At 63.9% G+C, this 10,781-nt stretch overlaps 1 protein-coding gene across 1 annotated transcript; it reads left to right on the top strand.

Moving 5' to 3' along the window:
* The first annotated feature begins 682 nt into the window (after positions 1-682).
* GAS2L1 (growth arrest specific 2 like 1) lies at positions 683-10,456 on the top strand. The gene is made up of 6 exons (XM_054082782.1): positions 683-826; positions 2,467-3,121; positions 5,880-5,987; positions 6,093-6,189; positions 7,164-7,392; positions 8,441-10,456. Exons 2-6 carry the CDS (start codon positions 2,477-2,479, stop codon positions 9,597-9,599), a joined length of 2,238 nt encoding a protein of 745 aa, XP_053938757.1. The 5' UTR covers positions 683-826; positions 2,467-2,476; the 3' UTR covers positions 9,600-10,456.
* Positions 10,457-10,781: the final 325 nt, after the last annotated feature.

Here is a 10,781-nt window from a genome sequence, read left to right as displayed (position 1 = left end):
TGTGACACCCCTACACCCCGTGTCCCACCATGCCCGTATTGCTGCCTCTTGTCCCCCCCATCCTGTGCCCCACACTGGCCATGGGAGGTGGATGGGGGGGACAGACTGACACACCCCATGTCCCACATTACCCCCATGTGCCCGTGTCCTGTTTGGGGTGCAGGGAGGGGCAGTGTGACAACCCCCCCCGTTTCCCACTTTTGGAAGGGCTGTGTGTCCCCGTGTCCCACTCAGGGGGGCTTGTGTCTGTCCCCATGTCCTGCCGGGGGGGTGGCACTGAGACTGTCGTGTCCCTCTCTGGGTGCATGGGTGCCCCCCCCGGGCCCTGTTCCCCCCCGTACCCCTAATTCCCCATTCTCCCTTGTCCCCACCCACGTCCCTGTGTCCCCCTGTGCCCCATTCTCCCCCCCGCCCTGTCCCCTCCCGTACCCCATTTTTCCCTGTTCCCCCCCACCTCGTGCCCCGTACCCCCGCGTCCCCCAAATGCCCCATTCTCCCCCCGGGTCCCCCCCCTGTGCGCCCCGTTCTCCCCCCCATGCCCTGTCCCCCCGCAGCTCCCCGTGTCCCTCCTTATGCCCCGTTTTCCCCTCTCCCCGTTCATCCCTTGTGTCATCCCCCCTCACCCCCCGCTCCCTTCTCCCGTCCCGCCCCGCTCCCCGCCCGCCGCTCGGTCCCTCCCCGGGCCGCCTCCAAGTTCCCCGCGGGGCGGCGGCTGCGGCGGCGGCTCCGCTTGGGGCGATGGCGGCGAGCGCGGGGCCCCCCCCGGAGCCCTTCCCCCGGGGACCGCGGCGGGGCCGGCACGGGCGGTAGCGGCCGGGGAGCGCCGGTGAGTGCGGGGGGCGGGGACCCCCCCTGTCCGTGTGTCTGTGCCCCCTCCATCCGTCCGTCCCCCCCGTGTCCCCTTCCCCGTGTCCCCTTCCCCGTGTCCCCCCGCTCTGTCCGTCCGTCTTCCCCCCTGTGTCCCCCCCATCGTGTCCCCCCCAGCCCGTGTGTCCCCCTCTCCGTGTTCCCCCCCCCGTCCCTGTCCCCCCCTTCCATGAACCTCCCTCTCTCCATGTTCCCTCCATGTCCCCCTCCCTGTCTGTGTCCCCCCCCGTGTCCATGTCCGTATCCCCCCATGTCCGTGTGTCCCCCATGTCCGTACCCCCATGTCTGTACCCCCCTATGTCCATGTGTCCCCCCACGTCCATATCCCCCCATGTCTGTATGTCCCCCCCCAACATGTCCATGTCCTCCCCCATATCCGTGTGTCCCCCCCAATGTCTGTATCCCCCCATGTCCATGTGTCCCCCCATGTCCATATCCCCCCATGTCTGTGTGTCCCCCCATGTCCATATGCCCCTATGTCCCCCCCTCACGTCTTCTGTCCGTATCTCCATCTGCCTCACATTCCCCCCTCCCCCGACAGACAGACAGACAGACAGACACCCCCCCCCCCCCCAGGGATGGGACACCCCCCACCAGGTCACCCCCACTCGAGAAAGATGGGGACCCACAGGTACTGCCCCCCCCCCAACACCCTTGAGGGAAAAGGACCCCCCCCTCCTTCCCAGGAGAGCAGCCCCCCCAGCAGGAATCCCCCCCTCCTGAAGGGGCATTTCCCCCCCCCAGAGCACTGACACCCCCCGAGGCAAAGGGGATCCCGGGGTACAGATGTTCCGCCCCCGCCCAAGCAGAGCCCCCACAGGGAAAGGGACACCCACACCCTGGGTCCCCCCCAGATTAGGGACACCCCCCTGGGGACAGACACCCCCCCCAGAAGGGCAGAACCCCCCCCAGGAGCAGGGATGCTCCCAGGGAAGGGCCCCCCCATGCTGTGGGGTTGGGGGGGGGCAGCACTGGGGGACACTGGGACCCCCATAGTGTGAGGGGGGGTCACTATCCTAGCATGGGGGGGGGGTCTGGGGGTGTCACCTGCTATCATGGTGGTGACACTGGGATGGTGACACCCACTGTGACAGGGCGTGGGGGATGGGGGGGGCTCTGCTGTAGGTGCCGTTGGGGGTGAGTGACATTAATGGGGGACACACAGAGGATTGGGGGACATCGTGAGATCAGGGGGGCACTGGAGGGGGGGCAGAGGATGAGGGGACGTGGGGTGGGGGACACAGGAGGAGATACAGGATTGGGGGGACACGGGGGGGGGTCTTAGAAGGATCAGAGGGACATGGGGTGGGATTGGGGGACACAGAATGGGGGGACATATGGTGGGGTTGGAGGACATGGATAGGGGGAAACATGGGGGGGACACGTGGGATCAGGGGATGGGGGCCATGGGGTGCCAGTGCTGTGGGTCCCATCAGGCTCTGGAGGTTGTGGTGACTCATGGGTAGGGGAAACTGAGGCATGGGAGGTCACCAGGGTGGGGGGGGTGGGACACTGAGGGGGGGCAATCCCTGCTTGGGAGGGGTTTTGGGGCCAGGTTTGGGGGTGCTGCTTGTAATGGTGCCTGTTGTCCACCCGCAGGCCGGTCACCATGGCCGACCCCAGCCACATCCAGTCGGCCGCCTCCAAGAGCATCCGGCCCTTCCGTTCCAGCGAAGAGTACCTGGAGGCCATGAAGGAGGACCTGGCCGAGTGGTTCAACACCCTCTACGACCTGGACATCCAGGTGGACACCTTCCTGGAGAGCCTGGAGACCGGCTGCCACCTCTGCCAACACGCCAACAACGTCAACCGCACCGCCCTGGACTTCCAGCAGCGGCACCCCGAGGTGGCCGCCCATATGCGCATCCCCCAGAATGAGGTCATCTTCCAAGCCAAGAACGTGGTGCCCGGTTCCTTTATTGCCCGGGATAACGTCTCCAATTTCATCCAGTGGTGCCGGCAGGACCTCGGCATCCAGGACGTCCTCATGTTTGAGACCAATGACTTGGTGCTGAAGAAGAACGAGAAGAACTTTGTCCTCTGCTTGTTGGAGGTGGCCAGGAGGGGCTCCAAGTTTGGCATGCTGGCCCCCATGCTGATCCAGATGGAGGAGGAGATCGAGGAGGAAATGAGGGACCAAATGGCTTATGGCGTGCTGGGCACGTACCAGGAGAACCGGGACCACCAGGTGCCCACCTACCGGAGCAGGACCCGGCCCATCGCCCTCTGCGACCTGAAGAACCTGGATGAGCTGGTGAGAGGCTCCCTTGGGAGCTGCACATGGGTTCAGTCTGGCCACTCAACTGTCTGTCTTTATGGCCCATGGGAGGTCAACTCCAACCACCCAACCAGGCTTTCCGTGGCCCACGGGAGGTCCTTAGCCACCCAACCAGGCTTTCCACAGCCCACGGGAGGTCCTTGGCCACCCAACCAGGCTTTCCATGGCCCATGGGAGGTCCTTGGCCACCCAACCAGGCTTTCCATGGCCCACAGGAGGTCCTTAGCCACCCAACCAGGCTTTCCATGGCCCATGGGAGGTCCTTGGCCACCCAACCAGGCTTTCCATGGCCCACAGGAGGTCCTTAGCCACCCAACCAGGCTTTCCATGGCCCATGGGAGGTCCTTGGCCACCCAACCAGGCTTTCCATGGCCCACAGGAGGTCCTTAGCCACCCAACCAGGCTTTCCATGGCCCACAGGAGGTCCTTAGCCACCCAACCAGGCTTTCCGTGGCCCACGGGAGGTCCTTAGCCACCCAACCAGGCTTCCCATGACCCATGGGAGGTCCTTGGCCACCCAACCAGGCTTTCCATGGCCCACGGGAGGTCCTTGGCCGCCCAGATGGGATATTTTGGTGGCCGTGGCCGTAATTCCAGAGGAGGCGCAGGTGTCACCTCCACCCCTGCCACCTCCTCCCGGTCACCCTGGGGAATCCTGGTGGTCTCCACCTCAAGAACCTCCTCCCAGGACCTCGGTCACTGGTGTCTGTGGGGACAGACGGACATGGGGACATCCTGGGTGGTTCGAGGTGTCACCAAGAGGGGTTCCCCTCGTCAAGGCGGGGTGCGGGAGGGCTCAGGAGGGATTAGAGGGTGCAGGATCCGGCCCGCGCGCTGGGATTACTGCGGATGCGGGAGGGGTCCTGCCCTCCCCTGACTCCCTAATCTCAAAGCCATTTTTTAATTGAAACCCCGATTCCTCGTTAAGTCCCGCAGGCTCCGTGCTGGGAGGGGGGGACCCCCCTGCACCGCACACCCCCCCATCCCCTGCAGAAAGGGGGTGCCCCCCCAGCCCCCCAAAAGCCCCCAGCGCGTATCCTGCCAACCCCGGCTGCATTTTTCCGGGCTGCGTAATTCCTCGCTATCGGCTTTTATGGGCAGAGCTGGAGCCAGGGAGGAGCCTGAGGGTGCCGGATCCGTCCCGGATTGTCCCCATGTCCCTTTCCTGGGTGGCAGCAGGATCAGGCCCCCCCCTCACTGTAACCCCCACCACCACCACTGTGTGCCTCAGTTTCCCCGCTTGGAGCTGACCTGGCCACCCGGATGAGAACGGGAGCGGCCGGATCCTGCCTCGCCGTGGGTGTAAAAGCAGAGCTGCAAAGAAAAACAACCCGGAACAAAGAGATTAATGATGAATTATTGAATTATGAATTATAAACACACCCATCCCTCCCCCAAAATTGAGGTGAGAGGAGGAAGCGGCGCTGCGCCGGGGCAGGATGCGACCGCGTCCGTCCGTCTGTCCCCCCCCCGTGGCTCCCAGCCTAATCCCTGACGTCAGCCCCGCGTAGGCAGCTGGCGGCCGGCAGGCAGCGCGGCCCCACGGCTGTGGGGGTCCCCTGGCTGCCCCCCCAAATCCACCCTTTAGCTTTCAGTGTTAAAGTTTGGGGGGGAAGGCAAAAAAAAATGAGTTTAACCCCTTGAGGGTGCTGCCCCCATGGCTTGGGGGTCAGCAGGGATAGGGGTGGGGGTGTCTTCCTCTTTCCCAGTTTTGGGGTGCTCTGAGCCCCCCCACATCCAGGGGTCGTGGGGTGGGTGGGCTCCAAGGAGTGGGGTTGGCAGGAGGTGAAGCGAGTTGTGTCTGTTCTCAGCCTGCTCTGGGGTGGGACACCCCCCCTGCACCCCTTGCCCACGGCGTGTGGGTGCTGTGGGTGCTCCTCACGCTCCTGGTGGGAGCTGCTGGCGTGGGATCATGGGATGTGGGTGCTACGGGTGCTCCCCACATTCCTGGTGGGAGCTCCTGGCTCGGGATCCTCGAATGTGGGTGCTGTGGGTGCTGTGCACCTGCCTTTTGGGCTCAGGATCGTTGCCATGTGGGTGCTCCGGGTGCTCCCCACGTGCCCGGTGGGAGCTGCTGGCTCGGGATCGTGGGATGTGGGTGCTACGGGTGCTTCCCACATTCCTGGTGGGAGCTGCCAGCTTGGAATTTTGGGATGTGGGTGCTGTGGGTGCTCCCTGTGTGCCTGGTGGGAGCTCCTGGCTCAGGATCCTTGGATGTGGGTGCTGTGGGTGCTGTGCACCTGCCTTTTGGAAGCTGCTGGCTCAGGATCGTGGCCATATGGGTGCTCCCCACATTCCTGGTGGGAGCTGCTGGCATGGGATGTGGGTGCTGTGAGTGCTCCCTGTGTGTCTGGTGGGAGCTCCTGGCTCGGGATCCTCGGATGAGGGTGCTGTGGGTGCTGTGCACCTGCCTTTTAGGCTCAGGATCGTTGCCATGTGGGTGCTTCGGGTGCTCCTCACGTGCCCAGTGGGAGCTGCTGGCTCGGGATCGTGGGATGTGGGTGCTGTGAGTGCTCCCCACATTCCTGGTGGGAGCTCCTGGCTCAGGATCCTTGGATGTGGGGTGCTGTGCACCTGCCTTTTGGGAGCTGCTGGCTCAGGATCGTGGCCATGTGGGTGCTCCCCACGCTCCCGGTGGGAGCTGCTGGCGTGGGATCGTCAGCCCCTCTGCCTGCACCCCTCTAGGGGTGCCGGGGGGTCTGCACCCACCACCCACTCCCCTCTCTGCCCGCAGGTGCGGGAGATCCTGGGCTGCTGCTCCTGCCCTTCCCAGTTCCCCATGGTCAAGGTCTCCGAGGGCAAATACAAAGTGGGCGACTCCAGCACCCTCATCTTCGTCCGAGTAAGAGCCGCCACCGCGCCCCGTGTCCCCCCACGTCCTCCCCCACCCCACGGCGCGGTGGGGACCCCTTTTTGGGGCAGGGTGACGGCAGCGGGGTGTCCGCAGGTGCTGAGGAGCCACGTGATGGTGCGCGTCGGAGGCGGTTGGGACACGCTGGAACATTACCTGGATAAGCACGATCCGTGCCGCTGCTCCTCGCTCGGTGAGTGCCTACGGGGACCCCCTCGCCGGTGTCACCTCAGCACTCCCACCTCTCCCGGGGGGCTCCTTTCCGTGGGGCTGAGCTGCTCGGGGAGCTGATCCGGCTGCAGTGGGAAAAGGGAATGAGGAAAGGTGGGTTTGGGTCAAATTAATTCCCGAGGTGATGAACCAAAAGGTGGGTTTTGGCCAAATTATATCCCAAGGTGATGATCCTGCAGCCTGGAGAAATGTGGGAAAGGCAGGAGTGAGGAAAAGTGGGGTTTGGGCCAAATTAATTCCCAAGGTGATTATCCTGCAGCTTGGGAAACTCTGGAAAAGAAGGGAGTAAGAAAAGGTGGATTTGGGCCAAATTAATTCCCAAGGAGATTATTCTCCAGTTTGAGAAACTCTGGAAAAGAAGGGAGTAAGAAAAGGTGGGTTTGGGCCAAATTAATTCCCGAGGTGATGAACCAAAAGGTGTTTTTTTGGGCAAATCGGATCCCAAGGTGATGATCCTGCAGCCTGGAAAACTGTGGAAAAGGTGGGAGTGAGGAAAAGTGGGTTTGGGCCAAATTAATTCCCAAGGTGATTATTCTCCAGCTTGAAAACTCTGGAAAAGAAGGGAGTAAGAAGAGGTGGGTTTGTGCCAAATTAATTCCTGAGGCGATGAACTCGCAGCCTGGCAAAGAAAGGAGTAAGAAAAGGTGTTTCTTGGCCAAATTAATTCCCAAGGTGATTATCCTGCAGCCTGGGAAACTCTGGAAAAGAAGGAAGTAAGAAAAGGTGGGTTTGGGCCAACTTAATTCCCGAGGTGATGAACCTGCAGCCTGGAAAATTCTGGAAAAGGAGGAAGTGAGAAAAGGTAGTTTTGGGCTAAATTAATTCCCGAAGCCATGAACCCACAGCCCGGGAGACTCCGGGAAAGGCGGGTGGGTGCGGTGGGATTTGGGGGCTGTCGAGGGGAACCCCTCTGACTGCCAGCGTCTCCCTTTCCAGCTCACCGCCTGCCGCAGCCTCGCGCTCCCGGCTTCTCCCCGCACAAAGCGGCTCCCGGCAGCTTCTCCGGCAGCCCCAGCACCCCACGGCGCCCCCGCGCAGCCGGGGGGAACGGGCACCCCCCGAGGGGTCCCGCCGACACCCCGAAAGCACCGTCCGGCACCAGGCAGGAGGGAATGTCCCCACGTCGTGGCCCCGCTGCCCTGCCCGGCTCTGCCAGCCCGCTCAGGTGGGGCACCCATGGGTGCTGGGGGGGGCAGTGCCCTCTGCCAGGGGAGGGGACACCAGCCCAGAGGGGGGAGCAGCCAGACCCACAGAAGGGCGCTGCCCCATAGCAGTGTCCTGCCCCATAGCAAGGTCTCAGCCCCACAGCAAGGTCTCAGCCCCATGGCAGTCCCCTGCCCCATAGCAAGGTCTCAGCCCCATGGCAGCACCTAGACCCACAGCAAAGTCTCTGCCCCATAGCAGTGCCCTGCCCCATAGCAAAGTCCCTGCCCCATAGCAGTGCCCAGCCCCATAGCAAGGTCTCAGCCCCATGGCAGTCCTCTGCCCCATAGCAAAGTCCCTGCCCCATGGCAGTCCCCTGCCCCATAGAAAAGTCCCTGCCCCATGGCAGTGCCCTGCCCCATAGCAAGGTCACAGCCCCATGGCAGTCCTCTGCCCCATAGCAAGGTCTCTGCCCCGTGGCAGTGCCCAGCCCCACAGCAAGGCAGGGCCTATGGCAGGGCCTCACCCCATGGCGCAAAGCCCCCCCCCCCCCCCCGCCCACACAGGCGATCACCAGCAGGTGGGGGGGTGCCCACTCTGGGGGGGCAGTGGGGATAATGGGGGGGAATGAGGGTGCAGTGAGGAAAGGGGCGCAGTGGGGTGGAATGGGGGCAGTGAGTGGGGAATGGGGTTGCAATGGGGGGCAGTGGGTGAGGGCAATGGGGGGCAATGGGGGTGCAGTGGGGAGAAGGAGGAGAGTGTGGGGGCAATGGGGGGACAGTGGGATGGAAGAGGGTAAAATGAGGGGGCAATGAGGGGTGTGGGGGGGGAATGGGGGGCAGGGGAGGTGTGATGAGGAAATGGGGGGCAGTGGGTGGACTGGGAGGCGATGTGTGGAGCATGGAGTCAATGGGGGGACAAGAGGGGGACAACCAGGGAACGAGGGAGGCGCAATAGGGGACAACGAGGCTGCAGTGAGGAGGAAATGGGGTTCGATGGGGGTACAAAGAGGGGTGCAGTGCCCCCCTCGCCCTTCCATTCCCACTTAACTCCCTCTCTGTGTCCCCCAGGCCCCGCGACCCCGCTCCGTCCCGCTCCCGCCGCTGCTCGGGCGACAGCGACTCCTCGGCCTCCTCCGCGCAGAGCCTTCGGGATGGGGGTCCCCCACGCCGCCGCGAGCCCAGCCGAGGGGTCCCCGCGCCGCAGCCGCCACGCCACGCCGGCCCCTCGCCGGGCAGCGGCCGAACGGCTCCGCTTGAGGAGGAACGCGGGCGCTCCCGGGTGCCCAACGGGCCCGGCCGTGCCACGCCGCGTGCCCGCAGCCACGGCCGCCCCGGCCCGCAGCCGCTGCTGCTCATCAGCCGCCGGCGAGACGGGCAGCACTCGTGGACACGCGCAGAGCCCGCGTCCCGCTCCGGCAGCCCTGCCCGCAGCCACCCGCGGCGACGCTCCTCGCTCCAGGAAGGATTTGGGGCGCCGGGTGAGGCCACGCATGGCGGCAGCGACGATGGCGAAGCTTTGCAGCGGGAGCTGGAGGAGTTGGTGCAGCGGCTGCGGGCGCCGCTGGAGCCCGGGCACGAGCAGCAGCTCTTCCGACGGCTGGAGGAGGAATTCCTGGCCAACACGCGGCTGATGGAGGAGCTGGAGGCCGGGGAGGCTCCCGCCATGCTCCCCGCGCCACCCGCAGCCGCCGACTCGGCCTATTGCTCCTCCAGCTCCTCTTCATCCTCCCTCAACGTCTTCGGCAAGGATGGGCGGCGCAGCGGGAATGGAGGACCTCCATTGCCGGCAGCCCCCGAAATGGCAGATTTGGGGCGCCGGACGGCCCTCTCCAGCTCTTCCGATGAAAGCAGCTGCTTAGCAGCGTCCTGGGACACGCGGGAGACGCGGGGCGGCCCCGAGTCCGACACCGACTGGGCGCCAGGGGAGGATGAGCTGACAGAGACGGAGGAGAACCCCGCCATGGCCGAGGGCTCCCCCAGAATCGCCGCACCGGTGCCTTCCCTCTCCACGCCGTCCCCGCGCCTCCAGGCCAAACCTCGGCTGGACACGCAGCCCCACAAGAAGCCCTCCAGGATCCCCACGCCGCGGGGCTATGGGGCAGCCCCCCAGCCCTCCACCGGCAGCTCCAAGCCATGGGGGGCTCTGCAGAACGCCTTCTCCTCTTTCCTGGAGCCCGGTTGGGTCCCACGGGAGCGCGAAGGGCTGGACGAGGACGCCTGGCCATGAGATGCCCGTGTTGGTGGCAGGCAGGATGGGAACAAGCCCCCGGAGACACGGCAGAGCTGCTGCTGGTGAAGGCACCTGCGTGGAGAGGCCCCAGCCAGGTGATGGCCATGGACCTGAGTTGGCCAAGGAGCTGGAGCTCCTTCACTTGGTGACTGTTGGCAGTTTGGGTTGGGCCCCGCAAGGATCCCCTGGCCCCAGCCAGGTGCAGAAGGTTCTAGATGTGCCCTGAGCTCACCGGGAGCAGGTCCACGGCAGGGTGCCGGGGCAGGAGCGTTGGCCTTGGAACAAGGCTGGAGAGCAACCAGCTCCTCTCTTCTGATCTTTGTCTCTTCGCTTCATTCTTCTCCTCCTCCCCTTATTTTCTTCCTCTTCTCGTTATCTTCTCCTCTTCTTGACCATCTTCTCCTCTTCTTGGCTTTTCTGTCCTTCTCTTGTCATCACCTTCTTATCTCTTCCTTCATATCTTCACGTCTTCTTTTGTCTTTATCTCTTCTTGGTGGCCTTCTACTTCTCACCTTCTTGTCTCTTTCTCCTCTTTTCAGAACTTTTTCTTCTTGATGGCTTTCTGTTGTCTTCTCCTCTTCTTGGCTGCCATTTCTCTTCTCATATCTCTCTCCTCCCTCTATCTGAAATGACTTGGGGACATGCAGCTTTTGTCACAACTTGTATTTTGGGGCAGGGGGGGATCACATTTTCCTCTCCAGCAGCTGCCAGTCCCGGCCAGTCGCAGCGTTGTCCAGAGCCTACGTTGATGTCCATCACGTGGGATGGGGCTGTGCATGGAGCCCCCCACCCAGGCCACCACAGCCCCCACCCCTCTGGCCCTGCATGTCCCCCCCCAAAGCCAGTAAAGACCAACGGAGCTGAACCCACTGTGTCCGCTTGTCTGTCCTGGGGTGTAAGACCCTGCCGAGGGGTTGGGGCCCGCTGACAGGGAGGTGAGGCCCCATGTTCTGCACCCACTGCAGTCACAGAGACCCCTCCAGGTCCCCAAAGCCCTTGGGGTGTGCCTGGAGCCCAAAGCACCCCATGGCCAAGAGCTGCTCACCCGGGGGGCCACAGCCACGCTCTGCATTCCTCAAGGGGCACCGTGGGCTCTGGACCTGCTGATGGTGGCCACCCAACTGTGACCTTGGAGTTTCCAAAGCGGGATGTCCACTGTGGGCCCCAGATCCTGCCCTG

This window comes from Cuculus canorus, chromosome 17, assembly GCF_017976375.1.
Source record: "Cuculus canorus isolate bCucCan1 chromosome 17, bCucCan1.pri, whole genome shotgun sequence".
Lineage (NCBI taxonomy): Eukaryota > Metazoa > Chordata > Aves > Cuculiformes > Cuculidae > Cuculus > Cuculus canorus.
This window is presented reverse-complemented; position numbering and strand designations above follow the sequence as displayed.

Excerpts from the sequence above, each read along its gene's own strand:
- GAS2L1 (XM_054082782.1), top strand. The coding sequence starts at position 2,477 with ATGGCCGACCCCAGCCACATCCAGTCGGCCGCCTCCAAGAGCATCCGG. Across the intron at positions 3,122-5,879 it reads TGAAGAACCTGGATGAGCTG|GTGCGGGAGATCCTGGGCTG; the intron begins GTGAGAGGCTCC and ends CTCTGCCCGCAG. Across the intron at positions 6,190-7,163 it reads GTGCCGCTGCTCCTCGCTCG|CTCACCGCCTGCCGCAGCCT; the intron begins GTGAGTGCCTAC and ends CTCCCTTTCCAG.